Source organism: Haliaeetus albicilla, chromosome 3, assembly GCF_947461875.1.
Source record: "Haliaeetus albicilla chromosome 3, bHalAlb1.1, whole genome shotgun sequence".
Classification (NCBI taxonomy): domain Eukaryota; kingdom Metazoa; phylum Chordata; class Aves; order Accipitriformes; family Accipitridae; genus Haliaeetus; species Haliaeetus albicilla.
Window position 1 is genome coordinate 62,537,749 of NC_091485.1, and position 27,233 is coordinate 62,564,981.

Here is a 27,233-nt window from a genome sequence, read left to right on the forward strand (position 1 = left end):
AACAGACAGACTCGTTAACAATTAGGCATCGCATATATTCCTGACAAAGGAGACGAAATATGTGTTTTGGTACACACATACAGCACAGGTGTTGATGACTATGATTATAGCCGCTTGACACCTTTCATAATCATCAAGTGTTGCTGAATCACAACCACTGAGGCTGAAAATTTCCATGTCTTATTTTGCATAAGACTGATTTTTGGTAGGCTTAATTGTTGTTGCCAAAATTTCAACGGTTTTCAATACAAGGTCAGGGAAAATCCTTGCAGTTCAATTAAACGAATTAAATAACTGTTGGGAGGAAGTAAAAAACCCCACAGTTTCTAGTTGGAAAGCACAACTTGAGAGCAAGCCTTTGTGCCAACATGCCATCTTCATGAACATCTGTTTATGGTAGAACCTTTAAAGCATTTCAGTCTGCAACCACTCAACAGACCCACTCAAAAAGTCACTTCAAGAGACTGCATCCTCCAACCCCAGGCTAAGGGACAGAGTCATCCAAGCCAGGTAGTGCCCTTATGGAGCCAGATACAATAAGAGAAGAAAACTGTCCCTCCTGTACTTCTAAAGGTTTCCACTACTGGAAAAGAAGACTGTTCAACCAAAGGCCCAAAAATCTGAAAACGGAAGAAAAAAATTTTAAAAAGACTAAGACTAGGACAAGAAAATGATGGAAGGTCCCAGTTAGATATGACCAAAACAGAGCCTGAATTTGCAGTCTTTTGAATGGACATTCATCAGTACCTGAAACAGAAGGCTCTCAAGACTTCCTCTACTGTCAGCCAGTTGCTGTGAAATTCACTGGCAAAATGAAGCCCTCATTGTCCTCCAGTGACTGGTCCCTGTAGAAGATTAGAAACCAATCACATACATCTGTAATCGCCATAAGCAGTCAAGACAGCTCCACTGAATTCAGCTCTGGTGATAAACAATGTGGGAACCAATGCAGTTCAACACCGTGAGTTAAAGTTGCAGTTTGCAGGTGCATATGCATTGAAATATGTATTCCCCCATTGCAGTATCACAGACCATTCCCTCATAAGGCTCTACCTCGTTCATGGCCCCGAGTCTGACAACTGCTCATGAATACTCCATGTGATTCTTCATCTAGCCTGAGAGCTGCGCTCAGGCAAAGCTGTGTCATGCTGCAACAGTGCAGATCTACAAATTATGAAAACAATATTAAAGGTGCAGGAAATTAGACTCAGATGATCCAATGACAGTGTTTCTCCTTGAGCCATTCACACAGTAGTTTAAGGTTTAGCTTTGTCAAAAAAACAGTCTTGTACAGTTCTATGGCCAATGCATTTGTTTGACCTGAGTAGGTAACTGGTTCTGCTTTTGTTAAAGAAAATTCATGCACCAAGATAAAATCTCCTGGAAGCCTACAGTCCTTGAATTACTTTTCTGAACGGACACCAGAGAACACCTGAACTTCACAATCTGAATCCCTCAAGAACTTTTGCAAAATCTCAAACCCCAAGCTTAGGTAATCTATTTAAATCCAAAGAAGCCATAAGCACAGAAAAAAAGAAGCAATGGCATTTGCACAAGTAGAATATACTCTTGCCTAAAAATGGGACAAACACAGACAGTGTGAACCCTGCTTTCCTTTAGATTGATTCGATGTCTGCACTTTGCAGCTCTAAGTCCCATCCCAGCAACACAGCATTAGATCAGGAAACCTTATGGCACCTTATGTAGCATGTGGAGGCCAAAGATAGCTCCACGGTTAAAATCCTTCTATTGATCTGATCCAGGCTACATCAGTTGATGGCCCCATGTTTCTGAATCAGAAAAAATACTTGAAGTGTCATGCCTTTGGAATAAATAGCCTTCAAATAGTTATTTTCATTATCATTTTTATGACAGTGCAAGAGCCACTTCTGATGTTGCAAATGTAAGGAAATGCATAGCATGACATAAGAATTAGTTATCTGCCCTACAGTGCTTTTTATAGCAATTCCCAAGCAACAGCTCTAGAAGTCAGAGTCTCCTACCAGGCTGTGGGTTCTTGTACCTGTCCCAGCAAAAGAGCATCACATGCAGCTTCAGCAACAAACGTTTATCTGATCTAGAAAAAATGTGTAAATAGACATGGAAAACAGATGGTATTAATAGACTATGTAGGGAATCTTGTACAGAAATGATGTCTAAGAAGAGAATTAAAGGAACGGCAGGTATGTAAGCATGTATCAGCATCCCACTGGACTCAGGAGAAATGTGTAATAGATTGTTTACAGACGTCATCTTTGCATGTGTCACATTTGGTACATTTGCAAAACTCAATTCTAAATTCTAAAAGGGGAATTCTAAAAGAAGATAGAGGAGGACTTTAAATCTCAGAGTTAGACTTTCTATTTTACATGAATCTAACCTAACCTGCTCTCTGGTCAAACACAGAAAAATATAATATAGTCAAACCCTAGGAGAGCTGTTGGGAAAATACACATTACACTTATAAATTACTAACTGGTTTTACCACATAGTTTCCTAAGTACAAGTACTTACCCCGAATGTGATGTTTACAACAGGGGTACCTCTAGTAGCATGCAGGACCGCTCACATCCAGCTTGAAGTGGGAATACAAAGATAAATTGCCCTGATACCAAAGTTTTACCCTAGACCTAGTCTGACATACTGATTGAACAAGTACAAAAAAACACGTGTAGAGCACAGGAAGAACAGCTGAGTGACTGGCAGATTATCTTATTTTTAGTTTTGCTAACTAGTTTCTCCCGCTATGTGGGGTGCCTAGTTCAAGGCTCATTTGAGCTTCCCAGAGGCCTTTGCTTCTGAAGGCCTAGACTCTCAAGAAGCAGAAAAACAAAACCACAGATACAGATCACACCCTACCCAAATTCACACAAAGAGGCTGTAGAGTATACTGGAATCTAGAGACTGCAGATACTTCTGCTAAAAGACCACTGTGACCATGCAGCCTGGGTGCTGCATGTACACATACTTACCATGTATTTTTCCACCCACCTTTCTAACCTTTTAAAAACTTGATTCTGTTAGTGTCTACCCTTTTTCCTAGTAAGCACTTCCACTGCTGAATGACCTGCAAAGCCAGGATTCATTTTCTGATTACTGAATCACTCAAGCTTCCAATTTCAGCTTTTGAACGCACGCTGTTGTCCTGCTAAGTCCCTATACCCAGTTATCAAGTCACCTATCAACCTTCCTTTCAGCAGCTTCATCTCCTGTAACATGACAACACAAGGCTCATCTTCCAGGCTTGGGCAAAGGCTGGGCTCCACCTTCCATCTACTTCTATGCTATTCTTAGAATTAAAACATCACAACTGGACACAGTATCCTAGTAGGAGGCTTAAGCCACCTGACCTGTGTATGTTACAACAGTCCCTGCTATTCAACACAACTTTTGTAACAAGCGATTACATTAGTCCCATTAGCTTTGCGTTTAGAGTACACGTAACATGCCTACCTACAATAACTCCCAACTCATTTTCTTCTTTGACAGCCTGCTTTCCAAGGAAGAAGAGGCCATACCTGCAGGATGAAGGGATTTCTCATACACTGCGCTATATTTGGCTACAATATAACAAGTTTTGTCAAAACCACTTAGCTAGATTATTTATATCACACTTGTACCATTAACCTGTCCTGCTAATTGTTTGCTGCCGCATCAACCGCAACACTTAGGCAACCAACACAGAAAGCCTGAATGAATCTGCACAACCAGCTAAACCAGGGGACACCAATAAAGGCCCTTTTCATTAGTGTCTCCCTACTGTGTATGGGCATCTGTCAATGAACCAGCCTGACTCCAGCATGCAGCGTACGGAATTAAAAGGCACATGTTTAATTAAGATGTCATGTGATCCTAAGCTGCATGCTTTGGGGGCAAAAAAAGATACTGTATTCCACTTGGTAGCTGTTAACTACTAAACTTGTACCCTTGCCAATGGAAAAGAAAAAAGAAGGAAAAAAGTACCAAGTTAGTTTGACAGGCTGGGCATCAAGATGACTGGTATTGACTATGCAATGCAATTCTTTGTTGACAGAAACCCAAATTAACTGTTCCATTATTTTGGCAGTACTGGCAAGAGGCTAACAGGTCTGTAGGTCCTTATGTTGAGTGTAATAAAAAGAAAAAGATCCCAGACCATTATTTTTTAACAGAAAGAAGCTTTCTCCGTGAGACGGACTTGTAATGAGTCACTGAGATATGGGTCTGAATGTGGCTTAATGTGACGTAAAAAAGGACTGTACATATCTGTGAATGGCAAATTCAGAAGTAGATTAGCTTAGGATAATGGTTACAGGTGACATTCATCACAATCAAGCTGTCTTTTGTTTGGTTTTGATAAGCCAATATATGACAAGCTCTATCTACATGCGTATAACATCCATAAACCAATGGACACAAGCATTCTAGCATTGCAATTTAACTAGTGCTTGACAGCAGACTGGATTGCAGTACTGCATAGATTTGATATGCTCATAACAGATTGTCACATTCCTGGCATTTCTCCAGACAGTGTTTATACTTAACAACAGCAACAAAAAGTTAGAACACGTAACAAACATTTCCTTAAAGGCCATTTGGGATTATTCCGCATTTGGCACTGTTTTTGAATAACCTTATTAATCCATCTTCAGGATCCGAGCTGTTATATTTAGAACAAGAACACATACCGCAAGATAAAATCTACATAACCTATTGAAAACAAACATTAAAAAGTGTACATTCAAAATGACAGTCAAGGAAAACCTTGACTAAATAGAACATCTGTGCCAATATTCAAAACCCAACTGGACACAGTCCTGAACAATCTGTTCTAGCTGACCCTGCTTGAGCAGGAGGGTTGGACTAGATGATCTCAAAAGGACCCTTCCAACCTAAATAACTCCGGGATTTGGTGATTTTGACCTGCAAACAGGTAAGTAATCTTAATTCTGCAATTCACTCCACCTAAGAGAACCCGTAGAGAAAGTGACTGGGGTTTATACATATAAACTTGTTTGGGGGATCAAACAATTCTGTAAAAGACCTCCCTCTAACCACAGCACAATGTCACCAGGCCCTGTGCAATGCAGGTGCCCTGTCAGTACAGTTGACAGGACTGGGATTACATTGACGGCTTGTCTCAAATACATGGCATACTGACAAAAGATACACATTTCCTCAAGGGTATCATTGTTCAGCATTTCACAAAACAGAACAAAACCTCGAATTCCCCTTGGGGGAACATTTGGGTTTTTAAGTCAGTGATTAAGAAGCGACATTTTTGTCTGTAGAACTTGGAGGCTTCTCTCACCAACCTGGTGGGCAGGAATGCTGCTATGCTCCAAGCACAGCTATTGGGGGACAGGGTGAGGTTCTTGAGGTTCTAAAGACTTCTGTGGGACAGCTCATGTTCTAACATGGTTTTGGGGTTTCTTTTGGGTTTTTTTATTTGCATTTGTTTGGCATTTTTTTCATCCTTTAACCTTGTTTCTGCTGTAAATATGCAGCAATATAGTCTGGAAAGACTGAAATCCACAGCAGACTGTATGTAATACCAGCCACTGAAGTTCAGTAAGAACAGAGCACCTGATTTTCAGCAGCAACACAGCCCTCAAATGTATGCATTCACATATTGGATTATGTTAGATAGTAGCTGTAGTTAATAGAAGCCATTAAAACAGGAATCCCCCAAGTTTTATCTAAGGTTAACCAAATGTTGATTGCTGTATAACAGAGTTTGCCTCTGATAAGTACTTTGGGGCTCAGTAAGGTTAATGAAACCCCAGGGGAGGGAAGACTGTATTTTGTTGGGTCTTTTTTAAAGAGTCATGCTTTTAGTGCACCTTATTAAGAAGGTTTATGGATTAATCTACATGTCCATGTTTCAGACTAAAATGGCTTATTAAGACCCTACTTTTTTGTGTGTTTAGGCTTATGTTTATAAGTTTAGGGTTTCTGTTCACAGATAACAAAACCAATTAAAAGCAAGTTTCTCACAGTGGATTCCTCTTTTTGAGTAGCAAGAAATTCTTCTGGCTGTATACAGGACAGAAAGCCTTCTCCTACATCAGTTAAGTGTTGATCACCACTAGGATCTGAGGAATCAGATAAAACACTTCACAGGGTGTGCAGATCCTTGTTGGGTAAACGGCTGAAAATCAATTCCTGAATGCAGTAAAGGCTTGGACACAATCCAGCCTTTTTGTTTGTTTGTTGGTTTGGGGTTTTTTTGTTTTGTTGGGGTTTTTTTTGTTCCACTGAATTCAGAGGAAAATGCTGGAGCTGGGTTCTTATATTTTTGCTAAAAGAGCCAGGTACTTGTGACGTCCCTCCGCTGTGCATTCTATGATAACAAGGGTAAAGCTCAGTGTCAAGTGCACTGTACCAGACCCTGTCAGACTTTCAACCTGTTCAATTAACTACATCAAATCAAACAATAATTTTCACTGGAGCACTGGGAAGCACTTCTTTTTTACTGAAGCCTACTCCCTTGGCAAATCTTGACTTTCAGAGGCCAGCTGTTTTAGCACTTGAGCGGTTCAAAAAAAAGGCAGCTTTGGATTTTATTTTTATTATAATACGGGGGAGGTAGGGAGGAGAGGGGTGCTGCTTCCTCCAGTCTCTTTGCTTGCTGTAAAAAGCTCAGCTGGCTGGGCTGATATTTCCAAATACAGAGGCATTTTCAAAGGAGGACGTGAAAAAACTAGGAACTGGCAAGCTAATTAGGAGAGACTGAAAGCTAGCGGTAAGGGCGGGCTTGTCTTACACCCTGATTAGGTGTAGCCGTCCCTGACTACACAGATGCTGATAGTCTGTTGGGATAAAACCTCCTGGAGTAACTCCTACCATTTGGCTTCAGGCTGGAGCGCAGGCTGCGCTCCGCGCCGGGCAGCCGAGAACGGCGGAGCCCGGCGGCCGGGGCGTTAGCCGGTGCGCCAGCTCCCCCCCGCGGAGCCGAGCGGTACTGCAGCCCGCCGGCGGCGCCGAACCTCTCCCCGGCCTTCGCCCAAGGAAGGGGTGAAATACCGCTCTTTCCCCAAGGGCGCTGCCGACTCTTTCCAAACACCAACCCGGAGGCACCCGGGGAGTACTGGAGGCTACGTGGGGCTGTTTGCCTTCGCCCGGCAACAGCGGGGGAGTTTGGGGTGCAGGCACCCGCGCGGGGCCAGCCCCGTTCCCGCTGGCGATGCCCCGAGTCCCGACGAAGGGTCCGGGGGAGAGAAAGCAGAAAGCAGCTGAGGACACGGGGCCACGGCAGAGGGCAACGCTTAGGATACGAGTTAATCCATTTGTCAGAAATTTGGTGCGAGAGCGGATGTCTTGTCTACATATATACATTAAAAAAAATAGACACCACGAAGAAGCTGGAATGGCAGCATAATCGACGGAGGGCGCCTGGCTCGGGAAGAGTCGCGGAGGGTTAGACAACAGTGAGAGTCGAAGGCGAGAGAAGGAACACCGTGAATTGCAGACCGATCGGATGAGAGAGATTAAATATGCTCTCGCTTGTTTGTGTCACAAAACCGAAGTCAAACTCTTGGTTGTGCCTTCCTCCAGGTTCAGATTACAGGACAGCTTCCTTCTGCGTTTCATCATTAGGTTAGCTGTGTTATTAGACCGGGGAACACTGCCAAATAATTATAAGATTACAATAAGACTAAATCCCTGTATCATGAATAGCACATGCTGGCAAGTAACAAGCTGAAATAAAAAGAATCAGCTCTAGCTGCTCACTGATATCACAAACACACACCCACCAAGCAGCAAATTAATTCATTTCTTCAAAGTGAAGAATTGTAAGGTCCTCTAACAACTCCTCCACTTAATCACCGGAGTCTTCCCCATCTAAGTTTTCCTTACCTACAACTGAGCCATAAAATTGACTTTGTGTCTGCACAGCAAAGACGACAAATACTCCTTCCTAGATGGTAGCACAACTAATCTGAAAGGAGACCCTCCAGTACCTCCCATTTTTGTCCTGGTTCCTACCAGAATGGGAACCAGAACTTCTGAAGTGCTCCAGGTGAGCCTGACTTGCTGGGAAATGAGAACCCAGCGGTACTAACCAGCAGTTTAACTGAGCTGAAAAAATAAGTTCCAGACAACAGATACAGCAGAAGTTTTAAAAAAGCAACACAGAATTACAGCTTAATAAGACTTTGGTCAGGGCACAATATTTGGAATCAACACAATTCATAGGAAGGCCTAAATATTCAACGACCAGTTCTAAACTAAGGACACCGTCCTTTGAGTGGAAAGACTCCAGGCTGTTATGCACCATATTGCAGTAGTTCATCAGTATTAATCAAGTGGAGAAATAAAAAAGGAAATAAAGAAGTATTATCAGGGTTAACAATGCTACATCCTATGGCTTCAAGCTGTTCCTTGGAGGTCTCCACGTGACAACAGTGCTTCACCCTGCCTAGCTTCTAGATAATGGGATCACACAGCCTAGTGATCGATTAAGGAACATAGTAAATGTAATAATGTAATCACTAACAGTTGGTGATGGTTCCAAAAACCTGTAGAAAAAGAACTTCCTAAGAAATAAAATGAGAGGGTAGAGCTTCAATAGTTGGCAAAGTGTTAGAACTATTAATAAAGTAATCAATGGCCTTGGAACACAGCTAAAGAAAAAATAGTTGATAAAAAGCATGCTTCATCAGGAACATGTGAAGGGTCACAAAACAAAAGAAGGTAGACAAAGGAAACAGGGTGAACATAAAAGGGGTGTTTTCATAACATCTTTTCTTAGCTATATTAAGCGCACTAAATTAATCTGTTCGGAGGCATCCCTCGCCCCTCCATTGATTACTTCAGCAGTTTATTCTCTTACCCTTGGTCTTACAAATCCCACTTAAGTTGGATGCCTGAGTCACCCAAGATAGATAGAGTAAGCACCCAAAGGCTAAATCAGTAGCTCCTCAGCTTTTTGGCTCTGTCAGTGGATCACAATCAGTGTTCAGTTCTTCTTGCAGACACACTGCGCAGCCTTATCAGCAAACTAGGAAATATCACAAAGCTTTACAATATGGTTTGAGAATTCCTGAAATAGGCTTTGCTAAGACATTTGATACAGTTTTCCATATCTTACCCTAATTCACATTTTTAGCTCCCCTCTGAGTAAGGAACAGAAATTGATTTTGAAACTGGCTGCCACAGTGAGAGGTTCTGGGGTTGAGTTTTACACGATACTGATGTGAATCAGTGTTTTGTAGAGAATACAGTGGATCAGGTTTACAAAGGCTGTACAACAAAGACCTTTTAAAGGAGAAGGGTAAAAGATTATATGATCTCTAGTTAGTAAAAGTTGACTAAAATATATCGAACAAGATTAAATTAAAAATGCAAAAAACCCTTGTGTTAGAGGGAAGGAATAATCCAATTATCATTGCATGTGATTATGAAACATTAATTCCCCAACATGTGACAGCACTTGAGGAGTAAGTACTGAGGAGCAAGTAAACACTGCTTCAACTGAAGAGCAATACACCTTTTTCTCCTGTCACCTAAACACTAACACTCTAAGAGTACAGAAGAACTTACCTAAGCTGACAGGGAGTTTCAGATCTGAAGCTAAGGGACAGGAATTATACTTTTCAGTTCAAAGATTATTTGGATTCTGTGTTATACATCAGGTAGGAGTAAAAACTACAGCAAATCTGGCTACCATGGCTTTTGCTGAATTCTTATATAGCAACAGAGTAAAGAAAAAGAGGTAGCTGGAGTGCAATTCACTTCTGAGTATGCTGTAGAGCAATCGTTTATTGAAACCACGAGAGATCTTCCCAAGTAGCTACAAGTGGAGAGAGCATACCAAGGAAAAGCAACCAGACCCAAGAAAAATCCAGTAAGACAGGATAATAATAAGATGGTGTAAAAGATTCATCAGCTACTAGCACAGCAGATCTCAAAGCTGATAACAGAGCAGGAGCATGGAAACTGTTCCTTCGGAATTTAATAGATATAGAAGCAGTAACATTAAGATGTCACTGGCAAGCAAGGCCAAAAATGCTTTAATCGCCCTTCAGCAAGTTCCCTTTCCTATTAAACAGAACAGATGATAATATCATTTCTTCCACACAGGATTTTATGTAAAAAATAATGGCATTAGACACTCTCCACTGGTTTGTGCACGGAAGAGAAGATAGCTCCACTTTGTGACCAATTGACTCGATTTCTTCTTACGTATATAGGGCCCAGTTCTCCTATGGACAAGCAGCAAGTTGTTTTAGCAATGAAGACTTTGTCATGGCAGCTAGTTAGAAAATGTTCTCCTGTTCCAGGTTAAAAAAAAAAAAACAACTCATAAAAAAAGATTACTTTCTGCCATAATGCACCACAGATTATTTTTCACAGAAAAGCCAATTTATCAGAAAATAATCAACTATGTTAATACTTAAGTTACAACTCCCGTAAAGTGCTCGGGTGCCTCATTGTCTCCTTCTCAAGTGCAGATGAGCCTTCCTAGTCATACCAGATCTCTCATGAGCCGTTATAGTTTTGCCTCCTGTTGTGGGAGTTCACTATATATTGCATGAGCTATAATCTGACTGAAAAGCCAGACCCAGGAACCATTACTGAGACGTGAGAGAAATTTACTTTCATGCAAAATTTTCTTTATCAGTAAGAGGCTGAACAATGAAAAAAAGATACTACTTTCCAACTATTTGGCTCATCCAACTTCTTTTGCTTCTATGCTATATAAACACAGGGTTGCATTAATATATTTCTGATATTATTTTCTGTGCAAAAAGAACAGTTGCCACATATTATGTAAACAGAAGCCTTAGCCCAATGCCCATCACTCTTTGATGTGTTCCACATGTTAAAAATTTGAAAGCAGCCAAGTATGAAACAGGGAGAACTCTTTAGTCCCTCACACTTTCCAACACGAGCATCACAGCTCCACAAAGAATGCTACAAATAAGTCTGACCTTATCCAGGCAGCAGAATAAAAGCTCTCTCTAGGGTGAAACAGTGATTTTACTTTATTTTTTAAACTGCAGATGGATGTAGTCAGGACTGATCTGACAGCCCACCAACCAACATTGCTGTTAAGAACTCACAGAAAGAGCAGGGAAAAGTGGCATAAATAAGGACCGTGGCAAGGCCAGCTTAAGCTTTGCACCACAGAGAAGGGAAGGGCTTCATGGAGATGGCTGGAGATGGAAGTTGCTTCTACAACACCACTATCAGGTAAACACTGCTTGGGAAGAGAGATCTATTGTGCTGAAGAGCACTGTCACATGCAAAACAAGGAAGATAACTAAACTTTTGTCAGAAATACCCTCCATTTGGATATGATGAAGGTTCTTTTTGTTTCTGCCAAAAACCTCTTTTCTTCTGTGAATAAACCAGATGCTTTCATGAGATATATGACAGTGCTGTGAATGCTCTGAACTTGCTACAGGTTTGGGACCAAACAGAGAAAAATGGGATAAGCAAAACTTTAATAATGATTTAAAGGAGGCTAAAGTATTTCCCACAACACCTTGCCCTAACCCAGGACCTTCTTCACTTGGTACCCGTCCTACATCTGATTATAAAAACAGTCCTCTACCTCAACCTAGAGGGTAGGTTGTGACCAGTTTATAAGGAACAATAGAACACTGTCCAATAAAATAAGCTAAGAAAAGGTGCCGGTTTGTGTAGTCTTCTGCAGTGTAACTACAGTAGGATCTGTGAGAAGACTCTGAAGGGCCAGATGTCAGGTAACACAGATGGGGAAACATCAGGGTGAACACCTATTGAGGTCACCTTACAGAAGACCTCACTTTGCTTCTTGCATCGGGCCTCACATTAGGTGTGCTCTGTCACTGGCATGAGAGATATTTTGGGTCAATGTGATACTCATCAATAATGGAAGGATGAAAGATAACAACATTGGGATCACTTGCCAAGGGAGGGATCAGGAAGTGAGCAGTTGTTCCAAACAAAACGGACCCGTTAACAGGAAGACTCAGCTGGCTCAAATAACATCTTTTATACACATATTACAACACATTTAACAACACTGGTATCTTTATCTCCGTTGTACAGATGCCAAAACATATATGGGCGGGATGAACATGATCAGGAGGTCACAACATGGTGAATAAAGCCACCTGTTTTCAGTCACCCTTCCTGCCCCAGAGGTAGGAATGAGACCCAGGCTTCCTGTGCTCTATTGCACATCTCTCATCCCAGGTCACTTCGTTGGCTGCAGCACAAAACTCCACTGAGTTCCATGAAACAAAGGGCGTAATTAAATTATATTTGTTCTGGAAATTGGAAAGATATCTGCCAACACTTTGATAAGAAAAAGAAGCCCTTTCTCTGTCTGGAGAGAGTAACTTAGAACCTTAGGATTCAGTGTGCTTCCTAAGAACACCAGAGTAACCTGAAACGGAGCCAAGATTTCTCCAAATTCCAGTGTAGTATCTTAAACCACAAGACCATCCCTTCACCAACGTGCTAAATAACGAGTATTTCAGCTGATATGATAAACTCCTAACATTTGCTAAGATATTACTGAAGTGAAAAAAAAAATCAATTCAGATATTAAAACCAAGATTTTACATGAATTTCATAAAAATATATGTCAATATAGCTGATTCAAATGCAAGCATCTTTAGCGGTTACAGAATTAGCCAGATTTTAAGGCTTTTTGCAGCAGGTTTTCAGTAGCAGTTAGTATTTCATTTTCCGAGGTGCCATTTGGTATTTAATAAATATTCATAAGTTCTGGTCCCTTCTAAAACTAAAAAGAGGTTTTCTTAAGTCCTGTTCCTTTCCCATTAAAAGTTTAATCTAAAAAGGCTTGAGTCCTTTCAAGTACCTCCTATCAAATTCCTTCACTTGGACCAAGGTACCTCTTGGATATTACTTTGACAGAATGAGGTTTGTTTAATGATCACAGCATTAAAACCTCATGCTCTGAAGACATGCATTAGCACACTGGGGAACATGGCATAAAAACAAGAGGTGAAGCAGGGTTTCTTTCCTTCCTTCCTTTCAACAAATCACACATCAATAGGCAGTTACCTCGACATCATCTTTATTACTTTATCAATGGAACATTTTCTCCAAAGTAGGCATTCCTTAGTCATTCTATGCCCAGTCTTGCTCCTGTTAATGCTGAGACATTGCAAAAATCTTCATTTGTTTCAATGGTACAGGATAAGACCGTCAAAGAACAACTCACCTCTCAAGAACTCCATAGTCATTTAACAGTATTGCTGCCTGGCAAATTCAAAGCCACAAATGCACACTGAAAGCAAGGTCCATTTCTCAGGCTTGCCTCCTGGATTGTACTAGTATAAATGAGTGTAAAAAGATGGCCAGTCAGAGCAACTTTTTATGTCCCCTCACACTGGTAAATGCCCACACCAGTTGTAGAGCCTCCAGTGACATGGCCCTACCATTACCTTGCTTTCTTGGCTGTACAGGCCACTGTCACCTTTGTTCCCCCCTTTTTATTGTCTTATTTTTCCTACTGCTGCTAATTCCTATCAGGTGCCCTTAGATCTCACTCAGTATTAGTCCTTCAAATTCTTTTGGTTCTAGCTTTGGGTCCAACACAATGAAAATGACCACTGACCTGTTGCTGAATAAGTCAACTTAACCAAATGCTCTGGTCACTGAACTCAAGGATTTTGTGTATAAAAAAAGTCTCCCAATTTCTTATTAGACCCTTCCATATTTAATTCTCCCTAACTGGCTGCAAAATGCATTTCACTGGTTGTGAGGTACTCAGTAAATTCTCAGCAAATCATAGGACCGCAGAAGAATTCAGATTGGAAGAGATCCCAGCAGATTTCTAGCCATACCTCCTGCTCAAAGCAACATCAGCTACAAAATAAGGTCAGGTTCCTCAAGGTTTTATCTAGTTGGCACCTGAAACCTTCCCAGGACAGAGACTGCACACCCCATCTGAGCAACCTGCTCCAATGCCCAACCACCTTCATGGGGAAAAAGTTTCTCCTTATGTTCAGCCTCAGACTCTTGTTTCAACTCAAGTCTGGTGTCTCTCATAAATCACTCTGAAGTCTGTGGCTCCATCTTTTTTATAACATCCTTCTACATACCAGGGGCTGCTGCTAGTCCCCTCACCCCACTTCAGCAAGCTGCCTCTTCTCCAGGCTGAACAAGCCCAGCTCCCTCAGTCCGCTTCCTACAGGGCAGGTGATCCCGTCCTGAGCATCTTGGTAGCCATCACCTGAACTTGCACAGGAGTGCAATTTCCAGCACTGGAGATCCAAGAACTGGAGGCTAAAAAGAGCAGAGTAAAGGGGAATAATCACTATCCCTGTTAATACTGCCCACGATTCTGTTAGCATTCTTTGCTGCCAAGGCACAACACTGGTTCATTTCATCTTCCTGCCTATCAGGACCACAGGTCCTCTCCACCAAAGCCACTTCCCAGCCAGTCAACCACAGGCTGTATTGGGTGCAACTGGCTTGGCCTTCCCAGCTGCAGAACTTTGCATTTGTCCTTGTTGAATTTCATAAGGTTCCTGTTGACCCATTCCTCCAGCCTGTGTCTGGTCCCTATGCCTAGGTCCCTACAAATGGCAGCCCTAGTCTTGAGTCTGTGCACTGTTAGCCCCAATTTGGTGTCATTTGCAAATCTGATGAGAGTACACTCTGTCCCATGGCATCCTCAAAATCACTGTTAATATAAAGCTCTTTTTTCTTACTATGTAAATCACCAGATTAAGCATTTTTTTTCTTGCACATTTGCAGCTGCTTTCTGTCAGGAGTGGTAAAAACAAAATCTCCACAAAGAAAAGGACATTTTGGTTTGCATTTTTGCCCCCAACTCAATAAACTGTAATCAGCAACTAATAGTCCCAAGTAAAATGCCACACTTTTCAACACCTATGGTTAATAACTGCTAGATATGTTTGCCCAAGACGATTTTCCTGGCTTATGACCATGCCTTAGATTTTATCTTCAAACAAAGTTTAAATATCCTTTCCATGTCACTTTCTTCAAGTTCTTTTCCATCATATTTTTCCATATCAAAGCAGCCTGTAAAGTCACTTAATTCCTGAGAAATTTTCAACAATCACATCACTTTTCCATAGCCATCTCTGGAAACAGTTACACTACCTTGGCTTAATCTTCATATTAGTTTCCATGCTCCTTTCATGCTCTACTTTTTTTGAGCTACAAATCCACTGTTCTATCCCCTTATTAGATTTCAAATAATCATAGTCACAGGGACCAACAGCACTGGAAATATCCTCCCGAGTTATTGATTTCACTCATAATATTATCACAATGTATTTTTATAAAATCCGTACAAACATTGATTGTGTTTCTTCATTTCTTTGGTAGTTACTGAACTGACATTATTTTCTTTCCTGCAGACTTACTTTCTAACACTCATACTAATATTTTCCGTATACCTCTTTTGTGTAAAGAAAGATTGATCTTGATTCTTCTTTTTCAAAGAGGTCTATAAAGTTTGAAGTTTTGCACATCTGCAATGAAACTACAAGGTTTCCATCTATGTTTATGTTGAAATGAAAACAACTTTTTCTTCCTTTCAACTCCATCTCACAGTGCCTTAATCCTAAAAAGAGTCAATATGATAGTAAAACAGTACTAGAAAAAAATTTTAAAATAGCTTCAATTTTTTCTGGTAGCGCTCTGGATGCAGTTAGCATTGTACACATGGGTGGAGACACAGACTACATTCCTATGGATTGAATTCAATAGATGATGACTTAGAGGAAATGGGCACAATGGTTATGTACTAAAACTCAACACTTACCAAACCAATACAAACACTTCTCACATGAAAGGGTGTATGCTATTCATGGCTACGTAGTATACAAATATTGGTAGTTTAGACTGCCATGTTTGCAATCATTCGTATATTACCAGAAAGGAAAGAATAGCAACAGGAATCAATGTAAAATTTGAAACACCACAACTATATACGAACAGACACTCATTGAAACATACAGTAGTTAACAATACATTATTGTTAAGACTGAGATTTTATATGAAAATCAAATCTCTGCTTGATATTAAATGGCTGAATGCCAATTCCCAGTTTTGTATACCACCACTTGAGAGAACAAATTAGTGTTCCACATTAAACTTTTTACAGATTAATTACTGCCTGGGATATAAGTAAAAATGCTAGTTAAGTCCCAAGTTACATCTGTATTTATATTAATCCAGTTACTCTGCTAAACTCGTTTCAGTTCAAAGTGGTCAGCTTTGAAAATACCACTACAGCAAACTGAGTAGGAGTTAACAAGTCAAGCACATCAACAAATTCAATATCAACTTCGAAAGTAAACAGAAAAATAAAATAGAAGAATATACTAAATAGGAAAATAGAAGAATATACTAAAAAGCATCATTGTAAGACAAGACACATTTTTCCTCATAGGACATTTCTTATAGTTTTTGAGGGGTTTTTTATTTATTTGGAATGAACAGGGTGTGGCTCTTACCCACATACAGACTGACTTCTTTCCTCATGATATTAACCCTGAATAATCTGAAATTTATCTTTTGGAGAGATGGGGAAATCACTTACCACATCCTATGAAAACTGGTATACTCCCCCTGCTCTAAACCTTGCAACTCTCTAGTCAAACAATCAACAAAAAGCCCTCAGTGCACAGTCACAATCTATTAACAGCAAAGTAAAACAATTTGCCACATTTTAAGTAAAATATTTCTGATAGTGCATACTTTACCAGTTATGTCATGCTGTTTGAATGACTCACTGTAGATTTGATACTGATTAGGGCAATGTTTCTTCAGCCATTTGCAGACATCCTGCTGGGTCCATAATGCCACAGGCTTGGTCAGCTTCACAGTCCCAGACTATAAACACAGAACAAAGAACAGAAATGATGTTTAGTCCTCACACAAGTTTCAGAAATATTAATCTGTGATGTCCGTACATGATATTAAAGCAATAAATGCAAGATAGGAGCTGCTCTGACTGGCAGATATCCAATAATCACCAGTACGTTACACAAGACCCAGCTCTTCAAATATGTCACACGAGAATCACACACAGTGAAAGTTTCTTTATTATGCATTGCATACAAGTTCCTTGCATCAAGGAAACATATCGCATGATGTCTTACTTGAATAACAGTTTAAAGAGTGACCAACTCTGTACCCAAAGGGCAATAGTTGCAGCCTCTGAAGCCTTCAAATTCACAAGAGGGATGTATGTATGTTTGTGTCCCAGTTTGGATGTAACCATGGAAGACCAGGAGTATCCTCAGGCTGGGCATGTTCCTCAACTACAATTTGCCCTTCAGTGCAAACAAGCTTAAAGACTGGTTCAACTGGAAAAAGGAGACTATACACCAATGGAGGTAGAGCTGGTGTATCGGTTCATACTGAGCATTTCAGCTGACATCCTTCTTAGTCCGAGTGATGTTTACAAGTAGTTTTAGTTTTTCTGCTTTTTTGCCTTTAACCCTCCTATAATCACCATTATGTGAAATAAGTAGAACTCCTGCTTAAAACAGTTGCTTCTTTAGAAATAAATGGAAAAAAAAGACCACTGTTCAATACTTTCCTAAAAATTCAGTTTTATCATAGATTATCTGAGCAGTTAACAGTTTATACACAAATCATTCATAAATTAAGCCAATTGCATTATCATATGTAGAAAGTCACCTTTCATTTAATCAAACAATTCACCTTTGCACATACACATTTTTAACTATATAAAAATGCTGAGTTCTAGATGACCTGAACTGCAGGGATTTAAACCTCTTGTCAAAGTAGGCAAAACAACAAAAAAAAGAAAATATATTCAAAGTGACTTCATCTTATTTGCAACACGGTCTGCCCAGGAGACTAAGAAAATCTTGAACAGATGGGCTGTTATTACCAACAATAAATATTTTACATTGGACATTGCTGATGTAAGTGGGTGTGAACACCAATGTAGTCATTTACTTCATGATTTTGTCAAAAGAACCATGTCTACGGAATAAAATCAAAGTATCTTTGTTCCCATTCTGTGCATGCAGAATACCTGTCCTCCAGCTCCTTGATGGTGCAGAAGGTTCAAGAGAAGTTTTTCTGCACAAATTTGAGGTGTAGTGGAATGTCATCTCAAACGTTCTTCTCCATTAGGACTCATGACAGATTCCCTCAATACTGACAGTCAGGGTTTATCCCAACATTTACGCAGCTGTACTTTGTCAGACAGACCTTTTCAAAGTTGCTTTGAAATTCTTCATTACTAGAACCCCAAAGGACCAAAGCAGTTTTAAGCTAGTGCTTTGCATGTCCTATTAAGTCCATAAAGTACACCATGCAAAGATATTAAGTTAGGGCCAGGGAATATGGCAGAGCTAGAATTCCAATGGACAAACATGTCTTGAATTCCTCAAGTCCAATTTTTGCTATCTCTTTTCCATTGCCTGTGTAGAAGTTAAATAAACAGCAGGAAAATTATAGTTGAGTATATAATACAAAGCACATCCCTTAGCTCAGCCTTTTTTGTTTTGAACAAAAGTACACTCACCAGAAACATGAATCCTGCTTCAAACACACGAATAGGCACCGTCCACATTTAGAGGTATCACAATAACACAATAACCACCCCAAATAATCGATTCTCATCTTTTGCAGAAGCCTGACTGACAGACTTGGCATCCACAAAAAAAGAAACTTCCAGAGGTGTTGACAGTGCACTATAACCAGGACAGCGTTTGCTCTACCACTATCCTTTCTGAGAAGCATATCAGTCTTCTGCACATACAGAAACCCACTCTGGACACTGCATAGGTCTTGAGAAGGGGCGATGTCTGTAGGGAGAACAAGCGCCCTGTAACTGTTCCTCATGCAACTAAGAAGATCAAAGCCTCCTCTTCGAACTTCTCTAGCCTCTATGTTATGCTGTTTGAGTCAAAGAAGAAACTGAATGTCAATGAAGAGCCCAATATTATGGTATCAGTTAGCCAATTTTTATTACATGCATATATAAATGCATGTCCTTCACAAATACATCAAAGAAAAAAAAACAAGTAAAAATAGCCATATAACACAAGCAGTCTCTCAGATTCCATAGAAATCCCCGAACAATGGGGTCAAGATCTCAACGTGTATCTTTATATTAGTTATTGCTTGAATTTAAAGGTATTTCTTGAGCACTGGAATTTTTCAAGACTAGAGGAAAGTCTGTCAGCCCTTGAAAAATAAATTGTTAATGGCTTTTCTTGTACATAATAAAAATACTTAAGTTACAAATATTTGTATACAAATATCTATAGCTAGCTATAGATTTACAAGCTATTTATTCCTAGCTGAAAGTACACAAGTAGTGCCAATGTTTGTTTTAACTAAGAGGTTGCTCTTTTCAGTTCAGCAACTATTCCCCTCTCAAAAAGTTTAAGCACCATCATGTTAAATATCTGAAGAAAAAGTTTATGAGCAACTACAGTACAAATTTAACATTTCTCTCCATGCCTGTAGAACTGAAAGATGGTTTCAAATGTAGCTATTATGCTGTGCAATATACAGATCACTGCACAGCAAACATGCATGCTGATTTTTTTACTGTCCAATGTTCAGAATTAAAGTAGAAACATGTTTGACTTAAACTTATAACTGCAGTCCAAAAAGGACATTTTTACATTGACACCATCAAGCGTTATGTTTCACTTTCTAATTCATAAGGACTTGATGAGTTAGAAGAATACAGGGTTTTTAAAGCAATGGTTATAAAAAGTATATTGTTGTCGCTTTCATTTTTGAAACATCATACCCAAAATATTTTCCAACCAGATGCTCTAAATGAAAGCCTATTAAAAAATATGCATCCCTCCCACAAAATTCATTTGTTAGTTTCTTCCCTGCTCTAAAACTAGATCTTATACTAAAAAAATTCCCAGTAAACCAAAGAAAATTACCCTTACCATAAACATACCTACCAAATGAGTCCCCTGTCACTAACTATATATAAACTACCTACACAGGTGGAAAACATATTGTTTTACTTTATTTCTGTTTATCGTCTCAGTCAAACAATAGGCCCAAACTGACTAAAATTAAATAACATATATTTAAAAATAAATAAATAAATATTTGATCCAGCCTTCCTTTTCATTTTCCTGACATAAGATCACCCTTTGCTGGCAACACTTTAACAGTTTTAATCCTGCCAAACGCTATGCCAACTCATGCCAGATACAGATCTAATGAGAATAAAAGTCTTCAGTATTCTGATCTTTTCTTGTATATTTGAAGGAAAACCTGTTTCTTCAGGATTTTGTCAAACTTTCTTCTAAGTTGCCTAACCCCAGTTTTTGCTATGTGTATCTCAAATTATAAAAATGACTCCCAAGAAGAAAAATTAGCATATTTAATATGTGACACGATTTCATGCTGTCTTTGTTCCATGGTGCAGAGAAGACAGTACTTAAAATTACAAAATCAAGAATAAATAAACAAATTAAATTTACAGCCTGTGCACTACTAGAGTGTATTTCAGTGTTCAGATTAGCATTAGCAGCCAAGCCCTGCCCTTGCTAAGCAATGACGTACAAGTGATCTCTTCAGCCTTCCACATGCAGTTTAGCAAGCCTGCCAATTTTGAAGGTCAATTTATTCACCAGAAATTTCTTTGTCTGTATTTATCGTATTTTACTCCAGAAAAGAAAGAAAGGTTTCTGTATTTTTGAGTGACAGAGGATACAATCTCGCTATTAAAACCACTTTACATACTATGAGCCATACTATTTAAAAGAGCTTCTTCAACCCAAACATTTGTTGCATTTACAAATCTGCTTAGATTACAAAATCCAGGGATCGTAGAGGTCAGGGTCCTCAGTCAAACAGGGCTGCAGGTCTGCTGTTAGAAGGCTGCCTGATACCATTTGTAACATCCAATTTGCCAACATACTGATCCTGACACATAAGCAAAGTCAATGCATATCTACATTCAAATTTATCCAAAGTCAGACCCTACAGTTTCTGCCTAAAAAAATGCCTGTATGAAACAGAGGCGCTGCTCAAAGCGTTAAGGCAGGTTCTGCTCCAACACACATCACCAGAGACTCTGCTCTGGAGTTTACAGTTTAACTAGAAAAAGACAAAGGAGGACCAATTTTGTTACAGCTGTGTTGGTCAAAGGACATAAGCAAGGCTAGGCTGCAACGAGAAGAACCATCATTTATTGTACGAGCAGTGTGGAGCTCTACCAGCTGTGTTTCAGACACAAAGAAATCTTCACAGGGAGTAGACATAGAGTACAACTGCTCAATGTTGAACCATTATGTTAACCCAGTTAGGCAGTTCAAGAGAAAAAAGGGCTGATAGCTGTGAGGACAGGTATGGGAAGAGCAAAGGAAAGAAGTAGTAAGGTTACTGCCACCTAGTAGTGACAGAGAGAGTGAGATGGGTGACTGTCACCCCTAGTATAATGCAGAGTCAGCTGGGGCAGGAAACAGTAAAATGCATCAGAAAACCATTGACATGTCTGTGATCAGAGGGAGAGACTGGGAGGAAAGAAACGGGATCACTTCATGCATGAAGTTGAGAAGGAAGTATTTGTTAAATCAAAACATAATGTCTTCTGCAAGCAAACTATAAAGGGCCAATGATAGATTTGAAAATTAGAAAAATAAAATTTTATGTGTATCTGATACAGATACATATAGCAGAGAACTTAAACTACACAGCTCCAAAAGCTAAGTTATTGTCAAATCTTTCAGGCTGCTCCAGATGCAAGACTAACAGCATCATCTTTATCATTTATGACAAGAAGCAGCAGGAGCAGCAATGCCCAGTAAGAATTTCAGCATGATTTTTTTTTTTAAACACGCTTGGGTTATATTTCTAAAACTGAGAAAATAAGTATCTTTCTCATATATTCCAAATTACTTCTCCAACATTCAACTGCCTATATAGAATCCAGAATCAATGACTAACATAAAAGCTGGTTTCAGTTCTGGAAAGAACAGAAGAAATGAGCCAGGCTTATGAATGTGTTTTTACATGGTATCTTAAATATTGAAGAATCTGGAAAGGACACATTTTGGTTTAGAAATACACTTTCTCAGATAGTCAGATATTCATACTTACAGATTTTTGCAGCAAAGACTGAAGAAAATTACAGTAATAAGCAGACACCCCATAAAACCACTGAAACCTCCATTGTGTTGGGTTCCCATTTGTGTTACTGAGAATTTTAATACTAAAAAGAGACGAAAATGACAAACTAAAGGAAATGTGTCTATTTAAAAAAAAAAAAACACAGAAAATACTGTAAGACACTTTCCCTTTTATGTTGATAAAAGATTGAATGTTTAAAACTTTAATTGGATCAGAAATTCAAATAGTCACATTCTAATTTATTACTTAAGTCACCGTGAAAAACAAAATCAGTATGGCAAATAAAATATATTTTTTAAAAAATCATTGTGATTTAGTTTAAAGCACGCTTTAAAGGCCAACTTTGCACCAATTTTGGTTTAGCTAAGACATAAACCTTAGTGCCACCCCAGAAGGATTAAAACAGAGACACTACAGCAGCTATTGTGCAAGTCATACACCTATGACTGATCAACACACAATGTCCACTTTGAATGAAAACTATAGAGATGTGGGAGACCCACCAAGACTCCCAAATTGTTGCAGAAGCATGGTCAGCTAGCACCTTGCATTCCCCAAGCTGCAAGCTTGTATGTCACATTTGCAGCCCCAAACTGACTTGCTCCACATGGCAAGATCCAAAATGCAACTGGTTGGCCTAATCTACGACCCCCTGAGCATGGCAGAGAGTCATATAATGATGCCATGAGCAGGACCAGGAGGCTGTTCTGCTCCCAGGGCGCTCACATCTATGAACACAGCCTGATGCTCAAAGCGTGCTGCTGGAGGTGGCACCCAGCCCACATCTCAACCCTTCCCCCATCACTCCCATGCATGTTGTCCTACACGTAGTCCCTCCTTCCCTAGTCCAGTCTGCTGGTACATGGCCACACCATGTTGCCTGACATCACAGTTCATATATGGGATCCCACAAAAGACAAGATCAGTTACAAGTACACACAACAGGGAGTTATTTCCCACCACTGGTCTGCAGAAGGATCAGAGTAGAGCCATAATACCATCTGGTTCACCCAAATCCACATTCTCAGAACACAAGTCTTTTTTTAAGAGAAGCAACTCAGTGCAGCCAGCTCACTGTGTCTTGCAGGAGCACAAATGAAGTCCAGACAAGGTACCTGAGGCTGCACGAGAACCACATCCTCACTGACTCCGAGCTAGTTCAAACACACCTGAAGTCCAAGGAGAGACACAAACCAGACCCGCAGAGAGATCACTGCCCCCTCGATCCAGCCACTGAACAGATGGGGACGGTCCTCTGACATCATGGGCGAGAGAGAAGAGAGATAAAGAGGGAGATGAGGACACCTGAGCAGCACCAGCTTCAGGGCTCTGAGCACAAGGTGAACAGAGACAGCTCAGCCCTTTCCAGGAAGGACCAGGTAGGGGAAAGACTGGAGACTGGCAGGGAAGCCATGGAAGGTGCGGGAGAAGTAGAAAAGGTCCTGTAAAGTAGATTTGCTATTTGCTATTCCTATCCCCCACTTTCTGGGGGAAAAGGAGAGAACAAACACCACTTCTACAAGGGCCTCCCTCCTATATTAGCAGCAGTGGTCCATAGCCTCCCCCCTCTCTCACTTACAGAGTGTCTTCACCTTTTCACAATCCCAGGGGCCACGTCAGCCACTGGCTTCTTTTTGTTGCCTCCAGCAGACTGCTGTAAATTGCTGTCCCTACCAAGAGACTGTTCTGGCAATGCTTAAAGCCAGCTCTGCACAAGCAGAAACTTCTAGTCCCGGGTCCCAAGTCAGCATAGAACCACCACTTGTTCAAAGACCAATGAACAAAGAGGGAGGTTTTATCTGGCTTTCAAGCAACACCGGGATTGACCCAATCCAGTACCTTCCGTACCGGTGCCACAAGCTTAGGTGTACTACAAACAGACTGCAAAGGGGGGAAAAGGAAACAAGTTATGAAAAATAATGAGATTGATCTGGAAAGTAAGAAGTTATTAGAAGGAGTTAACTCCCTCTTAAGGCTGTCACAAGTATAACCATCAACAGGAAAGGATAAAGCTGTCAAAAAAAGTATCACTGAGCATTATCCTGATTGGGATAAAGACAGCATCAAAACAACAAGCAAGGATAAACAAGGTGACACGTTTCCCATTAGAGTACTCTCGTTCAATGAGATATCACACTCTTAAAGCAAGAATCATGACTGGCAGATGCCAGTGTTGATATAAATGGCAGTGGCACTATCAGCAAACTGTGAAGAACTGAATTGTCAGGACGAGAAAGGAGAAGACAGAGCACTCCTCAGCATTGTCAAGAAGGTTGCCTGACATCATTTTAATTGCTATCAAAAATCCTGAAAGCTGCAACCAGGACAGACAGGCCAACAATGCTTAAAATAAAATCACAAGTAGGACCAGAAACACAATCAATTTTAGGTTTTGACAGCCAAATCCAAATCAAAGAGTGTAATGTTTTAAAATTCACGTCATCTAAAAACACTACATTTTTAATCTTGCCAAACTGAAGATCCATTTCACTCAGTGCAAAAGATTCCTTCCAGTCTAAAAATTAAATATTTGCTTTTGGATATTTGCAGAGAAAACGCAGAGAGGGAGACTTGCTCTGTCAGGGTGAGGGTTCCTACTTCACAAAATACATCAATTGTTTGATACTTCTTCACTGATGTGGCTTTGATTCCCCTTCTCTACCTGAGACAACTCAAACTTGTCCAAGTCCGGGCTCTAACCATCACTACCTTATATCACAGATTACAGTCTTCACAAGTAAATACAAATCGTCCTGCTTTTACAAACAGAAACCTACTCTGTATCCTGCATAGATCTGGAGAGCAAACAGTTTCTGTTCGCACAGCAGATGCCCCACTAGCATGCCTTGCGCAGCTATGAAGGTAAGAGGTTCCTCCTTGAACTTCTCTAGCCTGCTTGTTACCACTATTGAGTCAAGGAAGAAACAGAATTAATTTCAATTCAACAGCCCTGTATTAACAGCAACTTATAACAAGTAATTAACTAAATTTTATTACAAGCACATGTTCTTCATTGCACTTAACCATCCCCTACAGCAAGAATAAAAATTCAAGACATTCACCCTCGACATAGCACACGTAACTTGCAGGTTAGCTCATCTTTTATCCTGTCTTAAGGACTAAATACTACACCCACTGCGAAGACGCCTTATGGCATGAGCCTTCATCACGGAATACTCCGTTCAGACTAGTAGTAGGCACAGGAAAGTGCCCCATCTCAGTGAAAGCTGTAAGTTCAAATCCGTTCAGGTACACATAGGAAAGAAAACAGGAATATCTAATAAGACAGTGATGACGTGTAGCTTCCCCTTTTCCAACAGTTTGTCCTGAACTCAGAAATACTGTCAGAGCAACTGAAATTCCACTTTTGAAGAAGTTCGGTATTTGTCAAAAATATTTTATCCAGCTCTAGAATAAAATAAAAATTTAAAAATAACATCACCCAAAACCTACCTATACTACAAAACCAACAATTACAAAGGAGTCTCCATTCCCACTTTTTCTTTTTTTTAAACCAATCCTGGCACCTCTGCAAGTTGCATCTTAGTCAGTTACATCTACAGTTGAACTAAACTGAGACTGCTTATCAGGAATGCCATTAAAATAAATACAAACCATGCATATAAGTAGGTCCACTTATTTTCTTGGAATTTCTCGCATAGTTATTTAAAGATGGTCATATAGAAGAATTTAGCTAAAATACAGCCTGTAGCAGCAACAAAATCCACTGGCCAAACTAGACTGGAAAAATGTTTAATTTGCACAAAAATATCAATATTAATAATACACTGAAATTTTGTTGCTCTTTAACTACAGAACAACAAACAGCAAAAGACAAGAGCTAAAAATTTCAAGATCTGAAGGACAGCACAAAGTTTTGATTTTATACTTGCAAATTCAATAATAAGGGGTAAAGAATGTTGGTCAGCCTACATTTGTTTTGTGGATCATGAGAATATTTCTGACTCATAAGCACATATATTTGGTGATGCCTTATCTGCAATTCTTCAGTCACATAATTGGATTCTTTCAAAAACAGCTCAATTATCAGTGGTTAGCAATAAGAGTCACAAAACAGGCTGCCTTGAAATGAGAAGAACTAGACAGGACCATGACTGTTTTAAATGTACCCGTTTCATATTCACGTTATCCATACTAACATGGATGTGAACTAAAATGTGTCAATTAAAAATTACGACATGTGGCTTAATGATAGAATTTTCTAAATCTCATAAAAATTAATTTTCTTTACTAGGAATACTACTATAATACAAATAGGTCTTTATTTAATGGGGAAAAAAAAGAGGTTGTACAGAGCAGTACTCTGGTAACTACAGTATTCTGTCGAGAAGATACTCAACATGTCACAACCTAGGGTTTGAGAAGTAGCTGTGGTTTTTAATAGCTGCTGTATGTCAGAGGTGAAGGGTACAGTCCATTTTTTTTTAAAGACACAGTGAAGCATTTCTATATGAGAAGAGCTATAAAAGAAACCGTTACTTCAGTGTTAGCAGGTAGTGAGGTTAGTTCCTCCATTAGCTCAACAACAGTACATTTGTACAAGGAGAACATCTAACATCCTGAGAGGATCTTAATCCCTGTTAAATAATGACAGGTTGCTTTCTTACAAGGTTTACTCCTTCTGAGTGAATCACATTTTTGGCACCTTTGTTTCCAGCAGATGTACCAATTAAGAGGCTTGTACTGTAAGAAGTAGTATAACCTTTCTATGCCAACTTTCAGTCTTTATGGATAGGCTCATTCATATGCAGAAGGCAAGTGCAGCAGCCAAGGCATTTTATACCCCAACAGCAATCAAAGTTTTCTAGATATCTTTGCCAGTTGACTCTTAACTATATTCTCTTGAGCAAAATACATTTTGAGGAGAACAACTTTATAGGCCAGATGTGTACATGAGTATGAATAAGAAAAGGTCTCTAAGCCTCAGCTGACAGGTCAACCTCTTGCGTCCCAATAAGACATTGCTTCCACTTCCAGCAAAGGCAAATGCCGACAGAAGAGGCAGATTAGCCCAGCCATCTGATTCATTCAATAGCATTGCAATGCCTGTGTAGAAGGTCATAACAGATTTCTCAAATATCTAGAAGGCAGATACACTACTTATTTTTCGAAACAAGCAGGGCACTTCTGTCAAT

General features: G+C 39.8%; 1 protein-coding gene across 5 annotated transcripts in view; it reads right to left on the bottom strand.

Moving 5' to 3' along the window:
• SAMD12 (sterile alpha motif domain containing 12) overlaps positions 1-27,233 on the bottom strand; it is a 178,115-nt gene that overhangs the window by 116,229 nt on the left and 34,653 nt on the right. For 3 of the 5 annotated variants that reach the window (XM_069779947.1, XM_069779951.1, XM_069779946.1), the window contains one exon: positions 16,686-16,815. In XM_069779947.1, the coding sequence (XP_069636048.1) occupies positions 16,686-16,815 (130 nt within the window). The remainder of the gene's footprint in view (positions 1-16,685; positions 16,816-27,233) is intronic. The other 2 variants (XM_069779949.1, XM_069779948.1) reach the window with 1 other exon arrangement.